Source organism: Epinephelus fuscoguttatus, linkage group LG10 (genome assembly GCF_011397635.1).
Source record: "Epinephelus fuscoguttatus linkage group LG10, E.fuscoguttatus.final_Chr_v1".
Lineage (NCBI taxonomy): Eukaryota > Metazoa > Chordata > Actinopteri > Perciformes > Serranidae > Epinephelus > Epinephelus fuscoguttatus.
This window is the reverse complement of record NC_064761.1, coordinates 41,604,548-41,623,565: the sequence shown is the minus strand read 5'-3', so window position 1 is coordinate 41,623,565 and position 19,018 is coordinate 41,604,548. Positions and strand designations below refer to the sequence as shown.

Sequence of the window (19,018 nt, the reverse complement as noted above, 5' to 3'; positions counted from 1 at the left end):
GCCCGACAAAGTGTTGGTGCACCTTCACTTTTACCTTTTAATGTTGATTTCTGCAGGATATCTTCTTAAAGGAACACTTCACCCCCTAAATAAGCATTTGTATATTAGTTACTGAAACCATGCTCGGCTGAATTTGTGTTGTTTTTCACGTATGCCTCCACAGTGAGCGAAGAATCCAAAACCAGAACTCATGCAGTCTCGTTTATCCAGTCGGATGCCCAGCACTTCCCAAACAGACGGCCCTCTCCAACGGGAAGCTGAACTGAAAGTAAAATTAAACTATGCTTGTTTCAAAGTCAGCTTCATTGAGGAAAACAACAGCTTATTTGCGCTGAACACGGGAGCTGCAGATCTACTGTTGCCTAAAGTCACATAATAACACAAACAAACTGATCGAGGCAGCTTCTGTGTTCAGGGAGGGAAAATTGTTTGTATGAATGATGTCTGGCTTTGAATAGAGCATCAATTAAGGGTCATTTACGCTCAACATTAGTTACAGGGACGGACATATGAAGCTTTTTTTCTGTCTTTATTCAAGAGAGTGGTTTATCAATTTGAGAGCATTATTTACTGATTTCATGTTCAGATTTAAATATTGTCCCTCAAACCCTGCCGTCGCACCCAAATAGCCTCTGCTTGCGCTTGGATCTACTCTGTTTCTGCTCAAACTGTGTGCTCGCACTCAGATACAATGTCGCTTGCACAGATTTCCTGCTCCACCTTCAGCTCTTCTCCTCACGCTCAAGCTGCTTCTGTGCGTTCGTGGAATTTCTGCTCTCAGATTTCTGCCTTGTGCTTGGATTGTTTTGTGTAACAACCCTGTCAAAATCCCCCGACCAATAGAACGGCAGGTTTATATCATTATGTATATTCTATGTGGCTTTTACAGTAAAAAATATGGCCGCACGAGTGTAAATTAACAGTCCCCAAAAGTCGTAAAGAAAGCAAGTGAAGAATATTTAATAAAGCCCTGGAGGGTGGGAGTGGATGAACCCGGTTAAAGAGAACCCACCCGGACGGGTCACTCTAAAACTAAAGCGAGCACACTTGCACGGAGGCAGGGATCATTTCATTGGTCAACAATAAACCTGGTGTTCTATTGGATGGGGGATTTTGACAGGGCTGTTACACAAAAAAAATCCAAGAAATCTGAGAGCAGAAATTCCACGAGCGCACAGAAGCAGCTTGAGTGAGAGGAGAAGAGCTGAAGCTGGAGCAGGAAATCTGTGCGAGCAACATGGTATCTGAGCGCACAGTTTGAGCAGATCTAAGTGCAAGCAGAGGCTATTTGAGTGCGAGGGCAGGGTTTGAGGGACAATATCACAAAATCTGAACGTGAAATCAATAAATAATGCTCTCAAACTGATATACCACTCGCTTGAATAAAGATAGGGATAAAGCTCCATACGGACAGAGCCTTCTGTCCATACTGTGCGTTCATTTCCTTTGTATTTGTGCAAAATTTCTGAGAGCTTACACCACACAAAATGGAGCAGTACCACTGGAGATCACGGAGGCAGAAGTCATAGAGGACTTTAAGAATAGCAAACTATATCAAAACATCTGCTTACAAACTCTCGCACAACTTGTGCGATATAATCCAAGTCGTATTTATCCAGTTGTATGTTCAGTACTTCCCAAAGAGACCGCCATTGCCAGCGGGGAACTGAGCTTAATCCATGCTTTGTGTTCAAAGCCAGACTCCGTAGAAAAAAGCTGAAAAAATTACCGTTTTCATCAATGGAGTCTGGAGCTGAAGAGAGCATAGACAGAGGCCTGTCGGTGAAGTACTGGGCATATGACTGGATAAATAAGGCCATGTAAGAGAGTTTGTAAGCAGACGTTTTTGTGTAGTTTTGCAGCCCCCCATGACTTCAGTTCATTGGGAATTCTCTCTGTTTTTGGATTCTTTGTTCACTGTGGAGGCATGAATTTAGCATAACGTGGGGTATGTTATTGATATACAAATGGTCCACTAATTGGAAGATCAGTGGTTCGATCCCAAGCTCCTCCAGCCCACATGTCAAAGTATCCTTAGACAAGATACTGAACCCCAAATTGCTCCTGATGGCTGATCAATCAGTGTGTGAGAGCGTGTGAATGGTTACTTGGCAGCAGGTGGCACCATGTGTGGTAGCCCCGGCCACCAGTGTTTGAATGGGTGAATGTGACTTAGTGTAAAAGCACTTTGAGTGGCAGAGGACCAGAAAGGCGTTATACAAGTGCAGTCCATTTACCATTCATTTGGTGGGTGAAATATTCCTGTAGTAGCTCATCTGATTTGATCCTGCAGACAATAAATATGTTTTTCATTGAAGACATTTTGACTCGTCACAGCAGGAAGGGCACAGGTGGAAATAACAGAATTACTGATGGCTGAGTTCCATTTAGCTGCTTCAGTTTTAAGGTCCTCAAAGTCACTCATATGAATATTATTTTTAATGCCTGTGCTTTTCCTGCAGGCCTATTGGTTAAAAAATCATGTGCACTGACACATCACCCTCACCCTCACCCTCATGTCATGGCTGATGTTCTTTACTGAGAGTCCTCCTCACACTGATGACACAAATGTTGATGAAGGGCTGCAACACTCGAGCAGTAATGGTGTCAGATTTTCCTGTGCCAATCAAACCTCAGTCCACTCATCAGTGCACCTAAGCTGGCAGTGTGGTGCTCTCCATGCAGGAATCAGTCCGTCTGAATCAGTAACAATCAGGATTTAAGTCCTCTGAGTGTGCTTGGTTTAAATGGTGTTTTTCACTCCGTTCACTGTCACATAAAAGCAGTTCACTGCTCAGGTCAGACAAATGTGTTTCAGTCAAGCATAAAGCAAAGTGGTTTTGTTCTGTGTGCACCTACTGTTCCAGATGAAATGCAAAACAAAGTAAGCAGAAGATAACTGGCTCATTAATCAAGCTGCTAATCAGGCTGGTTACCCACAGCGCCGCCACCGCTGCTGCTGCTGCTGCTGCTGCCTGGCTCCTCACCTGCAGTCAGAGCTGGAAACACTCTCCTCTGCCCATCATGACAACATCTGTGGTGAGTTGTGTGTGCTCTGATGGGTGTTTCAGCTGCTGCCTGTCCTTCTGTGTGTCAACTCTTCACTGTGCTTTATCACACATTGACACGTCACAGGGGAAAAACACTGATGTAGATAATGACACTAATGAAGGCTGAACTCCATTTAGCTGCTTCAGTTTCAGGGTCCTGGTGTTGTGCATGACTCAGAGAGCTGTAGTTATGTCTGCTATTAAAAAAAGGCTGATTATTTGGATGCCTGTTAGTTTGAAACTGTGATCTGCCTTCACTTAGGAACTACTTAGGTAATGTACACATGTCACATAACTGCCCTGAGTCTTAAAGGGACAGGTCACTCACTGTGTTTCCTCTGACCTGTTGGGCTATTTGTCAGTCTAGATTGTTTTGGTGAGTTGCAGAGTGTTGGAGATATCAGCCGTAGAGATGTCTGCCTTCTCTCCAGTTTAATGGGAACTAGATGGCACTCGGGTGGCACAGTGGTGTGGTGGTTAGCACTGTCGCCTCACAGCAAGATGGTTCCTGGTTCATTCTCCAGCTTCCTCCCACAGTCCAAAGACATGCAGGTTAATTGGTGACTCTAAGTTGTCCGTAGGTGTGAATGTGAGTGTGAATGGTTGTCTGTCTCTATGTGTCAGCCAGTCAGTCCAGGGTGAACCCTGCCTCTCACCCAGTGTCAGCTGGGATAGGCTCCAGCCCCCCCACGACCCCCAACAGGATAAGCGGTTACAAAAATGGATGGATGGATGTCACTCAGCTTGTGGTGTTCAAAGTGCCAAAAATATACATTTGAACAACTCAACATCATTGTCTCTTTCTAGAAATCATGACCCGGTTACTCAAGAAGATCCACAGACCTTGTGAGCAGTTAGCTAGCAGACGTTACAGCTCAGCTGAGGAGGATACAATTATATGTCTACATTTTGTGCTCATGAGTATGGGCCAGTGGCGCATGGTAGTTATGATGAGCCCAATAGTGCAGGCTATCAAGACGATCAGAGACTTTGGATAACATTAACATATATATTACTCAACAGTCATCATTGCATATCTGTATATCACAAAAAAATACCAAAGAAAATGAGAAATTATTAATTTAACAATTTGAATAGTTTATTGTATTATAACCATATCATTTTGTTATAGATGCTTTTGACTATTTCAGATGGAGATGGGTTTACCTTTTTAAAGGACATATATAGCAAATGACACTTTTTTAAATATAATTAGAGTTCTTTTGAAAACATGCATATTTGGTGATCATAAGGTCCCATTCTCCACCCAACACACTATTGGAGGGCCCACTCTTACTATGGCCCCCCCACCCCCTGCACTGTCTATAGTTATGCCCCTAGTATGAGCCTTTTCTCCATGAGTACGACGCACCCTTCTTTCTGCAAAGTGATCCAGTTGGAGGGTGAAGTTCAGGAGACAGAAAGTAGTTCCTACATGAAATATCTCACAACAAGGTCTGTGGATTATCTTGAGTAACCAGGGCATGATTTCTGGAAAGAGACATTGATGTCAGTGTCAGTACCTCCACTCAGCAACTGGCAGCAAATTAACCTAGGTTGATAAACAGCACTACAGGTAAGAAGAAAAACAAATACTTTTGGTTTGGACGTTAACTGTCCCTTTGAAAAACTGTAATAAGCTGTCTTATAAAGTTTAATTTATTCAGTTTGTTAAGAGCATGCGGACAGTATGTTGGATAGATATAACTGTGATTTTGTAAAAACAAACCAAAAAAGGAAAGTCACAGATGATGTTTGTGAAATCACTTTTTATCATAATTGTTTAGTAAAAGATACAAAAATATCTGGTTACATTTTACAAACTGTATGGTTTAAAAATAGCAAACAAGACGACATGAGATGAGGCAACATTTGAGACATTAATACCACACTGGAGCATATTTGGACCTAATCCTAAAACTGAAACACAGACAGCATCACAGAGGAGCTCACAGTCACTGAAGAAAAGACAAGATGACGACGGTAGAGAAAAACCAAAGCTGTTTTCAAGGTGTTTGACATCGAGGTGGTGTGAGTGGATCAGTGAGCTGTGGCGGGCTGCTCTGGTGGTCTGACACGACAGCAAACAGCGATGCCAGCTGCCCCCTCGGCTCCTGTGGCACTGTGGACACGGCAACTGTTGCCCTTAGCAACTGGCCCAAAGATAGCCGAGCCCTGAGAGACGGCGCTACAGTCTGTCAGAGTCCAGCCGGAGGGACAGGACACCTCCACCTGCAACACAACGGCAGCAACAGGTGAGGGCCTGAGGGGAAGTTTGGGACGTGATCATCACAGACATTTGTTTCACATATTCACCTGAGGTTTAACACCTGATATGTTTTCCAACAGGCGGCACTCTAAGGATGGAGCGTGGCAGCACACGGCGTGTGATGTCACCCTGTCTTTCACAGCACAACGCTTCCGATCACCGTGATGTGGACGAGAGTCGGACGAGATCTCGGCAGTGGACCAAGATGTGCAGCCTAGAGAGACACGAGCTGTGTGTTTACATGAGCTCAAACAGGCCAAAACTTTCAAACGTATTATTCCATCATGTGAGGGGCTCATGGATGGGTCGATATGGTCTCATCCAATGAGCCCTTCACAATATAGAAGCAGAGTACACGTGAAGTATCAAAATAGCATCTGTGTGTGCAGTGCTTGTACTCCGCTGTCTTCAGGTTTTGTCCATCAATGACTCTCAGACGAGCTCACGCTGACCACACTGGAGTCATCATGAAGGCAGTGAATGAGGTTTATAATGTAATAATGTAAATTAAGAGACCATTCAGGTGTTATGACGGTTGACAACCCCGCGATTTATACTGCACACAAAGCTGGTATTTATGTTGGCAGGGAGTACATTTTCCTTTCAGGGTGATTGCCATGGTAACTGGCATAATTGACCAAGGTGTTCTAAATGCAGCCACATCAAAAGCTCACGCTCGCTTGAAAGGTTGTTTGTGTACACTACAGTTGGACTGACTCCAGCTCATCAGCAGATATCACTTAGAAAGGAGCAGAGTGACGTTTTCAGAAATTATTTATGTACTTTGTTGCTGAGAATTAGATGAGAGGATTGATGCCAATCTCATGTCTCTCTATAACCCTTTAAAACCTGGAGCAACGTCACTTCTTCTGCTGCTTTCAGACACCGTTTGCAAGTATTTAAACCTTTAAACTCTGAGCTGACTGGTGCGATTTCTTTTTTAAAAAAACATGGCGGGGCGTCGGTGGCTTAGTGGATAGAGCAGGCGCCATGTCATTCCCTCTCTCCCCCCCCCCTCACACTTAGCTGTCCTGTCAATTACAGGCAAAAACACCCCAAAAAAATATCTTGGCAGTGAGAAACTTGGTAAGAGTTGTCACACAAATAGCAAAAAAAATTAAATTAAATTTAGAAAATTATTTTTAAAAAATGAGGAAAAAAGAAAAAGCTAGGGAAAAACTATTTGTTATTATTATGAGATTTAGAATTATGGTATAGAATTATTGTAATTTTTAAGCACTCTTTTTCAATTAATTCTCTTGTTTTTCTGTCTTGTTTTTCCCAGCAATATCTTTAACTTTAATTTTTAAATCCCTTATAAGAGCAGGGGAGCAACTGTGTTCTCGTTCAGAAGAATATTGTAAGCACAGATATTATTGTCCAGCAACAAAATAAAGACTTCCCTTACATGTCAGACATTTTAGAAATAACAAAATACCAACAACACTAACAATAATAAATTAAACGCAATAAAATGACCAATTAAAGGAAAAAAAATGTTTCTCTGTTTTCCAAAGAGGGTTCCCATATTGTCATATTCATGTTTTATTATTTATACCTTCTTTCATTTATTTTTTTATTTTATTTTAATTTTCCCTTTGGCTAATTTTCTCATTTTAATAATTTCTTGCAATTAATAATTTAATCATTTCTGGGGTCATTTCTTCTTTGGTTGCTCACTGCCTTCGTCCTGTGCTTTTAAAAGAAATCCAGCCAATGTGCTGTCAGGGTTCAAAGGGTTAAAGGAACACTTCACCTCCTAAATGACTGTTTGTATATCAGTTATTCATCCTGTGTTATGTTGGATTTGTAGAGAAAACCTAGTTTTTCTTGCATGCCTCAGGTGAACTTAAGAATCCACAACTGAAGAAAAATTCTTGATGAATTGAACTCATTGGGGTCCATGTTTAACAGCAGCAAAACTAAATCAAAACATCCGTTTACAAACTCTCACGCAACTCGTGCAGAATAATCCAGGTTTCATTTCTCCAGTCGTGTGCTCAGTACTTCCCAAACAGATGGCCCTTTCCAACAGGGAACTGATAGTAAAACTTATTCACGCTCTCTTCAAAGACGGACTTCATTGACAAAAACAGCAGCTGTAGGCGCGGCACACATGCTGTGTCTTTAACCGCCTGGAGAACGCAAGGTCGGGTGCTGTGTGCAACTCTTGTGGCTACTCTGAGCCAGCGTTCAAGAGCGCAGACACAGGTTATGTCTGAGCAACCACAGCGAGCACAGTATCGTAGCCTGCTTACCAGAAATCCTGAGTGCAGAAAGATATCTGTGGGCTGTGATTGGCTGTTTCCCATCACATGACATGCATCAAAAATAGGTGCTCAGGAACACATCGCAACGGCATTCGAGCAAGCCTGTTCTGCATACACATTTAAAACAATGGATTTAAGGGCACCAAAAACACAGCATGTGCACAGCCGAACACGGGAGCTCCAGATCTACTGTTGCCTAAAGTCACATCATAACACAAACAAACTGGTCACGGCAGCTTCTGTGTTCAGGGAGGGAAAATTATTGTTCGTTTAAGTTAAGTCTGGCTTTGAAGAGAGCATCGATTGAGGGTCATTTCTGCTCAACGTTAGATACGGAGATGGACGGAGCCTTCTGTCTGTACTCATTCATTTCATCTGTATTTGTAATCGCCACACAGACCTTCGCCGCCTACAGCAATGCCTCCGTTTAAAGGTACATTATTACGACCTCCTTCGCCGTTGTGTGAAACTTTTGACTGTGCTCTCTAGTGCCATCTATTGGCTGTATCTATGCCATCATAAAGGACACATGGAATTACGAAGGTGGTGACATTTTTGTTTTAAACAGACGTATCTGTTTTCGTACTTTAAAGGTGTATAAATGAGCCGTTCTCACTGAGCATACGCCTGGATAAATGAGACTTGGATTATACGAGAAGAGTCATGTGAGAGTTTATAAACACGTTTGGATACAGTTTTGCTGTTGTTAAACATGATGACTTTAGTTCATTAAGAATTTGCCGTTTTTGGATTCTTCATTCAATGTAACTACCTGCTGTACATATTAATTAACTAGTCCATACCCATTGAGTGCACAGTGGCCCACGTACAGTTTCACATGGTGTGTGTTTGGGATACAGGTCATAGGACATTGCAGATTAAATAGTCAACTGAACCCATTAAGAAGAGCAATGTATTCAGACAGAGTGTTTGTGAATTTGATAGTACAATTGCTTTATTGAAAGTACAGTAGTACCATTGCCAATAGTGGGATAGTTAGTGGGCTAAAACTACATTAGTAGTTGATGTAGCATGTTGAAAGGCAGATAGTTAAAGTGTTTATATGTTGTACTGATTTAAAAGTGGGGAGCACTGGTAGTTCACATGGGAAAGGTGCGGCTAGGCCTTGTTGCAGCGGTGGGGGTTGGAATCCGGCCTTCGTTCTTTGCTGCATGTCTTCCTTGCTCTCTCTCTCCCACCCCTCCTGTCATGCTTCACAGTTTTAGGAAGTTTTCCAACTTTTGCCAAGAGGGAACTTTAGATATTGCTCCCTAGATTATGTTCACCCAGTTTCATGCAGATCGCTCAAACTTCCTAGGAAGAGATCCATTTGAAGTGTTTTTCAAAAAATTCAAAATGGCGGAAAATCTATATAAGCGGAAGTTATGGGTTCTTGAGGCAAATGTGTTCCTCATGAGGAGAGGCATCTCTGTGCAAAGTTTCATGTCTCTACCACATACGGGGCATGAGATATGCCCATTCAAAGTTTGCAATTTCAATCAGTTGCTATAGCGCCCCCCTTTGGCCAATTGATGTAATATTGCTTCATTGGCATCCTCCCATGACCCTCTACAACTGTGCCCTGGGGAGGGACATAACATAAACTTAAAGTTCTGCCCCCTCTCTCCACCCCAGTAATTTTCTTACAGTCCCTAAACGTCTGCTGGTTTACATTTAATGGACAGACATGAAAGTGGTATCGATCCTCTTATCTACCTCTCTGCAGGAAAGCAAAGTAGTCTTATAGTTGTTACTTACCGGTCAGGTGGTGCTGTGAGCTGACACACTCAGCATCTCGTCCGGGCTCAGGACTAGCATGGACCTGGCACTGCAGACCACTTATCACACAGCAACGTGCCACAGCATACACACCTGTGCCCCCTGGAGCGTTATAGGCAACACACTCCATCCGCCCTCTGTTCACCTGTAAACACAGAGTGACAGGTTTAAACATAAGACCTCACTTTGAAGTGTTTTTTAGTGAAAAGGAGAAATCAGTGTGAACTCACAGTGATGCTTTCTCCCACGTGGACGTGGTCAGGAGTGTAGCTGCTGCAGCTCATCATCTCCTCCCCCTGACGACAGCGGCTGATGGCCCTGTCAGCGCTCGTGACGCCTGACCTCTCTGACCACACTGAGCGACACAGAAGCTCCCTGTCTGCGCACCCAAACAGACACACAGTTTGAGTGTGTGTGTGTGTGTGTGTGTGTGTGTGTGTGTGTGTGTAAGATTAAGTGTTGTGCATCACTGACTTGTGCTGTTGGCAGGAGGCATGGCTGCTACCAGGTTCGGCGTGACGAGGCGATGTGTATCAGACAGAGAGAGGAAGTTGACGGTGTTGCTGACGGAATGATGCAGCATCACCTGCAGGACCTGCACCGGTGATGCTTTCTGATTGGACGACAGGATCACTGCTGCTACACCTACAGGTGCGCAAACCAAAATGTAAAGCACTTCTACCACAGCTACACAGATCATTTCAGTTACTCATGTTCTGTCTTCATTTTAGGTGTGTGTGTGTGTGTGTGTGTGTGTGTGTGTGTGTGTGTGTGCGCACCAGCAGCATGTGCAGCAGCCTGTGACGTGCCACTCCTGGAGGTAAAACAGGTGCTGCAGTCACTACTGGCACTAATGATGTCATCGCCGGGTGCAAACAGATCAACGCAGCGTCCAAAGTTGGTCCCACCTGCTCCCTGTGACATGAGCTGGTCTGCTGAGTTAACAGCCCCTACAGTGATGACCTGCACACACAAGAAGGTAAAGGGGCAGTTCACCCAAAATCAAAACTACATATTTTTTCTCTTACCTGTAGTGCTGTTTGTCAGCCTGAATTCTTTTTTGTTTTGGAGATATCGGCCGTAGAGATGCCTGCCTTCTCTCTAATATAATGGAGCTAGATGGCACATGGCTCGTGGTGCTAAAAGTGCCAAAAACTACATTTGAAAAACTCGAGGAAGCATACATCTAGGACGCCATTAATGTTTACATCTCGCGCTGTCATGAGTATGAGCTTCTTGTCCATGCACACTTCCTTCTCTGCAGTGATGCGGTTGGTGGTCGTCGTTTGGTAGAAAGAAAATAGTTCCTGCTGTGAAACTGCTCTCAACAAGGTCTGTGGATTATCTTGAGTAACTGGGTCATGATTTTTGGAAAGAGACATTGATGTTGAGTTTTTAAAATGTATGTTTTTGGCACCTTGAGCACCACAAGCCGAGTGCCATCTAGTTCCATTATATTCAAAAGAAAGGAGATATCTCTACAGCCGATATCTCCAATACTCTGCAACTCACACCAAAACTATCTAAATATCTAGAAGTAGCACTACAGGTAAGAGGGAAAATATGTGTTTGTGATTCCGGGGTAAACTGTCCCTTTAACGTAAGGGCTGTGTAACCTCTGGCTCTGAGGCAGGTGAGTAGAGGCAGGCATCGTCTCTGTAGTTCCCTGCAGCAGCAATGACCACAGCTCCGTTAGCCACCATGTCCCGACAGGCTGCATTTAATGAACGGCTGAAACCACCAGTGAAAGGTAGCAAAACAACCACAGCACCCACAGGACGGGCCAGTAAAGTTGCTCGGATATACTCTACACCTGGGCAGGACAGAAGAGAGATGTTTAGACAAAGAAATCATACACTTAATTTGAATATATAGATATATAAACCCTGATGCTGCAGATGTTGTTGCCCTCCCTTTCCCTTTGAACATGTTTCCACAAGATGGCTGCATGCAAAAGCAGCTTCATCTCCAGCTAACTACTGTGAATGGACCTAAAGTGATCCAGTATGCTGTAAAACAAAAGCAAAAAGCTGCTGTGCTTAATGAAGGACAACCAGTGGACAGTGCTGGGAAGCACTGGTCATAACACATTTTCTGTGTGGTACAACAGACAGTAGGAGTCCTACCCGCCAAAGCTCCTGACACAGTCCCTTTCCCCTGACAGTTAAGCACACGGACCAGGTTAACAGTGGTGCCTCGAGCAACACCAGAGTCCGACCCACTCACGACTCCCGCCACGTGCGTGCCGTGACTGTCACACTGACTGGGCTGTAGAGAAGAGAGGGTTTGACATGCTGGTGAAAGATTTGTTATTGAGCTGCACTGGCAAACATGCAGGTTATTTCCTTTGAGTGTGTGTAACCTGTCTGTGAACTCTAACTCCATCCTCTTCAGGGACGTTGTTGAAGTCCGTGATGAGCACTCGTCCTTCAACCTCTCTGTGAGAGCTCTGAACACTGCCATCCATCAGATACACCGCCGCCATCCCTCCATCATCTGCAGAGGACAGAGGGTAGGTGGATTTGTGATAATGATTACTACAGGTGTGTGTGTGTGTGTGTGTGTGTGTGTGTGTGTGTGTGTGTTTAAGATACAGACACAGAGGCGGACTCACTGGGTGGCCTGTATGTTCCATTTTCAGGAGTCCCACCATAAGGTTGCAGTAACCTCTGGAGGTTCCAGGGGGCGCTCTGAGCAAAGATGGACGAGTCCTCCTCGATGTAGTGAACCTGAGGGAGCTTCAGTGCCTGGTAGGAACATAGTGAAATTTTAATGTGGGTCTAAAGCAAAAAAAAATAAATAAAAGCCTGCACAGGAGGTTGATGACTGTGAAACTGCCCGTTTACTATTGCAGCACCTTGGACTGTTTTATGTTTTTTATTTGAATCACAGTGGATGTAATTCGGATTTTTTTGGACAGTGATCAAAGCAGATGAAGGTTCTCAGTGATGTGACTCTAGACTGGTTTGATTCTGAACTGTCCGTCAGGTTCTTCTCCTCCTCTTGTGGCCCTCTTTTTTCACGGAGTCCCTCAGGGATCGATCCTGGGTCCTCTATTGTTCTTCATCTATATGCTAACCCTCAGGTTTATCACCTGCAGACATAATATAGATGTACAATGATATCCAGATTATGCAACTCTATGTTCGGTATGTTCTTCCATTTTCAAGATCAGTGGTTACCAACTGGTGGGTCGTGGGTCCATTCTGAATGGACTGCAAGTGACTTTAGAAGGTGTGTTTGTAAAAGAAAAAAAAACACACTTTATTTTGAAGTGCCATTTCCTGCTGTGGAGTGAGTGAATAACAGACAGCTACTTAACAGAGACAACAAACTAGCTTGATGGCGTGGCCGAACACAAGTATGATGCTGAATATTCTAAACTGTGTGGATCTTGAACTAACGACTAATGACAGATCTGGAACTGGTGGCTGGTGGGAACCACTGATCTAGATTTCCAAAAGTGTTGTACTGCTGAATGACCTCAAATTAAAGATCATTCAAATATGTTCAAAATGTTTCCCTAATATATTTATCAAAAACTATAAAATAAAGTTTTCTTTGACTAAAGTGTAAGCTGATTTGCAAGCGCAAATCAATCAAATATCACTGCACGTGTAATATATGTCGACAAACAAGCTTTCATTTTGAAATTTTGAATTTGTTTGGAGGGGGGGGGGGGGGGGGGGGCAGGGATTTGGTCCCCTTCAATGCTGACTGCATGGTTACAGCCCCTTGTAATAACTGCATAGGTGATGCAAGTCTGCATTGATATTGTTGTCGATCAGTGTCAATGAGCCTCATTTCATCCACTGTGATTCAGGTGAGGTGAAACCTTATCAAATAAAACTTCCAACAAGGTGAATATTTTCAATACTTTCAAACCAACTGTGTATTTTAATGAGGAGCAAAACAAATAAATCCACTGATGTTTACATGAGTTAATAGATTTTTTAGTGTCCTTATATTGATCACCTGCAAGAGGTTAACCCACACCTTTATTTATTCACCACCACATGCAGCATGCTGACAGCCAGTGAAGCAGTTACCAGGTGAAGGACGTCACTGCTCATCTTCACCAGGAAGCCGTGCAGAGCTCCGGAGTACGTCTGCAGGATCTCCAGCAGGTAACCTCTCCTGGCTGCTTTGGCTTTCAGTCTCCTGATGGTCCTCTGCACGTGAGAGTCGTGCGCCCCCTGACGCAGAACCACCAGGTACTGACCGGGCATGCGCCAAGCTGCCTGGAGCACAGCGCACAGAACACAAAGTACAGGTGCTCTGTCCCAATGCAGGTTACAGGAGAAATGAGGCATGCGCACAGAAAGTTTTTTTTAAATGTCACTCAATACTTTGTAATGAGCAGTTAATCACATTCATCCTGCTCATCTGTCAACATGGTTTTAGCTGCAGCAAATATTGTCTCGTGATTATTTGACCCTGAGATAAAAAATAATATATGGTACATGTATATAATATAAAAATCATCCCTGCATAATAATGAGACGATGAAGACTTGTAACTTGTCAGGTACACAGCTCCAGGTATGATAGCAGGCTGTGTGCAGTATGTAGAAGATGCGCTTCAGTGCCCCTGACACAATGATTATTAATACCTTGTTGCACTTGAGGAACTCAGCAGCGGGCTCGGCTCCGGTTCCAGGTGCAGTCCCGTCCTCGCGGATCAGATCCACAATCATCTCGTCGTCCTCGGGGTAGTCCTGCGCGCTCGCAGCCAAAGATGCGCACAAACACAGCGTCCAGCCATACCAGGCTGAGGTGCTACGCATTCTTCAGACCTCTTGGACCGTCTCCAGAAAGATGATCAGGAGAACTAGTGAATGACACAAATCCTGTGATGTGATGAGAGTTTTTATTTCAGTCTGACTTCTCCAGATGTTTTGGTGCCTCTGATAGCCGCGCGCACTGTGTGTGTGTGTGTGTGTGTGTGTGTGTGTGTGTGTGTGTGTGTGTGTGTGTGTGTGTGTGTGTGTGTGTGTCTGACAGTCAGATAACGCCTCCAACCAAATATTCTGATTTTGGAAGAAAAAAACAAAAAAAATCGAACAATTGATTCTTATAATTGAAGGCGGGGACTGCTGACGTCTCCGGGGCTCACGCCACCGCTTTTGTATCGAATGATTTCCCTCCGTTAAAAACACCTCTCACTGTGGAGGAGTCATGTTTCACGCTGCCCCTGAAACACCCTGTAATTATTACATGTCAATCCAAAGCAATCCCTCTGAGTTCAAGTTCATCCGTTGATGCGGTTTAACGTGTGCACGACATGTGAACACTGAGAGTTCTGCATGCAGGGACTTGTTTATGAACTCATGTTGTGTGAGTGTGTGCAGAGAGGCTGACCATGCTGAGATCATACTTACATTATTTATTTATATTATTTTTCTTTTAATTTTTGTTTTGTCAAACTGTTGGTGCACCTGCAGATCTCCTAACTCTGTGTCACACCCCCTCTCCGTATGTCTCTGTGTCAGTCCAGCTCACTTCAAACAATATTGTTTATGGTTCTTACAGTTATTACTCAGCCTGTGTCCTCTGTGGCTCTTCAGAGGCTTTGTTAAGTGCACATCTGGCATTCTGTCATTGACCGGAGACACAAGTTATGACTGCAACAGTCTCACTGTAAAGGAGAATGATAGAAGAGTTAATATTGTGTATCTTGGTAACAGGCTGTAAAAATAACACTGTTATATTATCACCTTAAAAGTTTCTGTGATGAATGTGTTTGCAAACAGTTGCTTTATTACACAGCCAGCAGCAGGAAGTGACATCATCGTTCATTGGGTAGTCATGTTTCTGTCCACCCATGAATGATAATAATAATAATGGTTTTGGTCATTGCCTCTTGTAAAACACAAAACATTAAAGGGACAGTTCACCCGAAAATCAAAACTGCATATTTTCTTCTTACCTGTGGTGCTCTTGAGCAATATGGATTATTTCTGTGTAAGCGACCGAGTGTTGGAGTTATCGGCCGCAGAGATGTCTGCACTCTGTCAAATATAAGAAAACATAATGGCACATTTTAAAAACTAAACATCAATGTCTCTTTACAGAAATCATGACCCGGTTACTTGGTCGGTGTTTAGCGGTGTTTACACTTCTGTGTCAAATTGATGCCATACCCTACACTGTAGCCTGACTTGCACCTCCCCAGAAACGTAACCATATGACACTGCAACACAGACCTACTGTCTGTCTTTGAAAACTGAAACCATTTCTCTCAGTGGAAACAAAGCTTTTATTTACTTTTATTTCATAGATGAGAAACAATAAATTGTGAAGACAATAAAGCCTCCACAAAAATAGCATTTTAAGTCCTGTGTGTGATTTATCCTGGCTTCATATGTGTGGAGGAAATCTCCGCTTGTTGCTAGGCTAATTCATACAATGTAAAATACCATAGGCTTGTGCTAATAATGTTAGCGTGTTGTATTTGTTTGGAAAACAAGTTTAGTATAAGACAGTTGTTTTGTCAGTGAACCTTGTGAGTTGTAATGCAGCCAAATTTTGTAACATCACCTTTGTTACATGTTGCTGTTGTCCCTGGCTTCATATGAGTAGAGGAAAAGTCGGCTAGCCACTAGGCTAATTTATACAATGTAAAATGCTATAGGCTTGTGGTAATAATGTTAGCATGTTGTATTTGTGGGGAAAATGTGTCCAGATAAAGACAAGTGTTTGTCTGTGAATGCTGCGAGTTATAGTGAAGCTGATTTGTGTGCTTGTGTTTGAAATTATTGCTATTAAGTCATGTTTAATGTGTGTTTAATGTGTGTTTTGAATCAACTAAACTTTACAGCACTTCACAGAAATCCTGTCACCAACTAGTGTTTTGGAGGTGTAACTGCAGAGTGACACAGACACACCACCACACAAGTATAAATGCTCACATTGGCGTAGGCCACATGCATAGGCTACGGCGTAGGGTCTGCATAGAGCTGACGCACAAGTATAAATCCGGTTTTAGACACCGATGCATGGAGGCACACTTCAGCAATGGTATACAACAACCCAGGCAGCCGCATACGATGATGTTCCAGGCAACTACTGTAGTATAAATAGCAAGAAAGCCTTCATGGGGTGGATGGGTCAAACAAACTCAGGACTTTCATCCAGGAGCTTGCTGTTCATGTCCAGTGTGAAACCAAAAGTCAATCAAGTTGTTTTACTGACAGTGTAGTGTGACAGTTTGTGTAGTATAGTTTGTTTACATCTCACGCTGTCACAAGCATCAGCCTCTCGTCCATGAGTAGGTGCACACGTCCACCTGTGCCATTATACAGTTGCTGGGTGTAGTTCGGTAGCAAAAAAATAGTCCCTACATGAAACTGCTCACAACAAGGTCTGTGGATCTTCTTGAGTAACCGGGTCATGATTGCTGGAAACAGACATTATTGTTGAGTTTTTCAAATGTATTTTTCGGCACTTTGAGCACCACAAGCTGAGCGCCATCTAGTTCCGTTATATTAAAGAGAAGGCAGACATCTCTACAGCCGATATCTCCAACAATTAGCAGCTCACACAAAAACAACTGATAAATAGCACGAGGAGGTAAATACAGGTAAGAGGAAAAATATGTAGTCTTGAGTTCTGGGTGAACTGTCCCTTTAAGAAAGTTGCTTTAATCACATTATGGGGCAAAAATGTGCCTGAGTGGAATAAATGTAGGCCAGCTCAGTGTCACTCACTGTCCCTCAAATGTGCTAAACACACACAGCCTCTTTCTTTCACACAGTAAATAGTGCCATCTTCTGGATCTAAGATGCAGTGCATATTCAACTTTATTTAGACTTCTGACACAAAATCAGTCACTTTATAAAAAAGCAAAAAACAAAATAAATCCAGCTGTTACAGGTTATAAAAATACAGCAGAGGATCTGTCCTGAGTGCAGTGTGGTGTAGTGATTTAATTGGACCAGCGAGGAGGAGGATGATGATGTCCTTGCTTCAGACCAGGTGCAGCGTAGGACAGCTGTGGCTCTTCAGGGCTTCGGGAAGAAGTCTGCTGCTACTCGACTTTTGGCCACAGAAACCTGGCAGAGCCTCAGCATGCCTAAAATTAAATCAAAAAGGGTGGGGAGGAGGGGGAGAGACAGAAATAGAAGTCTGGTTCGAGTGTTTTGTCCTCATTTTCTTACTTTTTTTTAATCTGAGGCAGGGTTTTGCTGAGCGTGCATGTCTTTATCTGGCTGCTGAACATTCGGAATATTACAAACACTCTGATGCAGGAGCTGCACAGTACAACCTCCTTTTTTTCACCCGCTGGCCACGATACAGACTGAGACTCGAGTGCTTTAATCAAGGGAACGTTAATGGTCCTTGTTAAGGGAGGGGGAGGGGGGGCATTACTCATTCTCCACCATCATGTTTCCAACTAATCCTTTCAGTCAAAACCTTCAAGCCACAATCTCTCCTTTTTCTTCAATCCCACATTTCCTCTCTTGTGCTTCTCTCCTTTGCTCTGCTGCCACAGCTACTCCATTACATCACCATTAATTTTCCCCTTAAGATAATAAAGTTATGTGTATTCATGCACATCTTTCCCCCCTGCAGACACATCACATTGCTCCTGTCGCCATGTTCACCCACGAGATGATGGTCGCTTAGCATCCTGAGATGCACAGACAGACCACAGGGAATCATTAAGGCCTGAATGAACACCCACTTGTCTGTGAGCCATTAGGGCACTATGCATGTGTGAATGTGTGTGTGTTAATGCGTGTGTGTGTGTGTGTGTGTGTGTGTGTGTGTGTGTGTGTGTGTGAGAGAGAGACAGTACCTTGCTCCAGCTGCAGTACACACCACATCCTCTGGACTTTTCTCTTGAATCTCAGGACCCAGAATCACCTAACAAACACACACTTGCCATGACCAAATCCATTTCTGCGTGATAGCAATCACACTTTATTTCCTGTCTTCTCTCCCCAACACACACACACACACACACACACACACACAGACAGTCTACCTTCGGATAGCACTGGCAGAGGCTCCATGCAGTCCCAACACACACCATAGTGATGCCCAGAGTGCACATTGTGGCATAGATGTGTGGCTGCTCCTGAGTCATGATGAAGAGGCCGACTGCCGCCACACACAGCCCCGCAACTATCAGCCCGTATCGATATGGTTTCCCCTCGACCATCGCTGCAGCCGCTGCTGGCTAATGAAGCTCTTATTTATGTGTAAAACTCAAGCACCTGTCGTAAAGTTAGAAAAGGTTTGGTGTTGTTCTGTGTCAGGGCTTGAAGGTGAGGCTGGAGGAGGCGCAGTTAGGGTTCCACTCTGCTGGTTATTACAGCCTGCAGACAGCCAGTCAGGTCAGGTATAAAATTGCTGGTGTGTACTTGATAGGTCACCTTGCCTCAAGCTGCTGACAACAAGGAGGCTGGCAACTGAACATCTGAACAGTATTGAGCCTAGTGAGTGTTTATGTTTGCTTGGTTTGGACATGATTTTAAGAAAGTCTTTTTGTGTCTTCTCCACCTTCCCAGAGATTTCCCCTTTAAAGGCCCAGTGTGTAGGATTGAGGGAGGTATACTGGCAGAAATGGAATATAATAAGTCTGCTTTCCTTAGTGTATGATCACCTGAAAACAAGAATCGTGTTATCATAGAGTGAGCCCTTTAT

General features: G+C 43.6%; 2 protein-coding genes across 2 annotated transcripts; both read right to left on the bottom strand.

Moving 5' to 3' along the window:
• Positions 1–4,779: 4,779 nt before the first annotated feature.
• On the bottom strand, positions 4,780–14,488 carry pcsk9 (proprotein convertase subtilisin/kexin type 9). Its single transcript, XM_049588782.1, has 12 exons — positions 13,981–14,488; positions 13,418–13,609; positions 11,983–12,115; positions 11,731–11,864; positions 11,495–11,636; positions 10,985–11,181; positions 10,148–10,331; positions 9,843–10,013; positions 9,599–9,747; positions 9,348–9,513; positions 5,367–5,533; positions 4,780–5,282 (listed from the first exon to the last, which is right to left on the bottom strand). Exons 1-12 carry the CDS (start codon positions 14,152–14,154, stop codon positions 5,091–5,093), a joined length of 2,001 nt encoding a protein of 666 aa, XP_049444739.1. The 5' UTR covers positions 14,155–14,488; the 3' UTR covers positions 4,780–5,090.
• Positions 14,489–14,897: 409 nt separating this feature from the next.
• On the bottom strand, positions 14,898–18,661 carry bsnd (barttin CLCNK type accessory subunit beta). Its single transcript, XM_049588783.1, has 3 exons — positions 18,357–18,661; positions 18,168–18,235; positions 14,898–17,441 (listed from the first exon to the last, which is right to left on the bottom strand). Exons 1-3 carry the CDS (start codon positions 18,531–18,533, stop codon positions 17,336–17,338), a joined length of 351 nt encoding a protein of 116 aa, XP_049444740.1. The 5' UTR covers positions 18,534–18,661; the 3' UTR covers positions 14,898–17,335.
• Between the last annotated feature and the right edge of the window lie 357 nt (positions 18,662–19,018).

Excerpts from the sequence above, each read along its gene's own strand:
- pcsk9 (XM_049588782.1), bottom strand. The coding sequence starts at position 14,154 with ATGCGTAGCACCTCAGCCTGGTATGGCTGGACGCTGTGTTTGTGCGCA. Across the intron at positions 10,014-10,147 it reads GGCTGCTGCACATGCTGCTG|GTGTAGCAGCAGTGATCCTG; the intron begins GTGCGCACACAC and ends GCGCACCTGTAG. Across the intron at positions 9,514-9,598 it reads ACGTGGGAGAAAGCATCACT|GTGAACAGAGGGCGGATGGA; the intron begins GTGAGTTCACAC and ends CTGTGTTTACAG.
- bsnd (XM_049588783.1), bottom strand. The coding sequence starts at position 18,533 with ATGGTCGAGGGGAAACCATATCGATACGGGCTGATAGTTGCGGGGCTG. Across the intron at positions 18,236-18,356 it reads TCTGCCAGTGCTATCCGAAG|GTGATTCTGGGTCCTGAGAT; the intron begins GTAGACTGTCTG and ends TGTGTTTGTTAG. Across the intron at positions 17,442-18,167 it reads TGTACTGCAGCTGGAGCAAG|GCATGCTGAGGCTCTGCCAG; the intron begins GTACTGTCTCTC and ends ATTTAATTTTAG.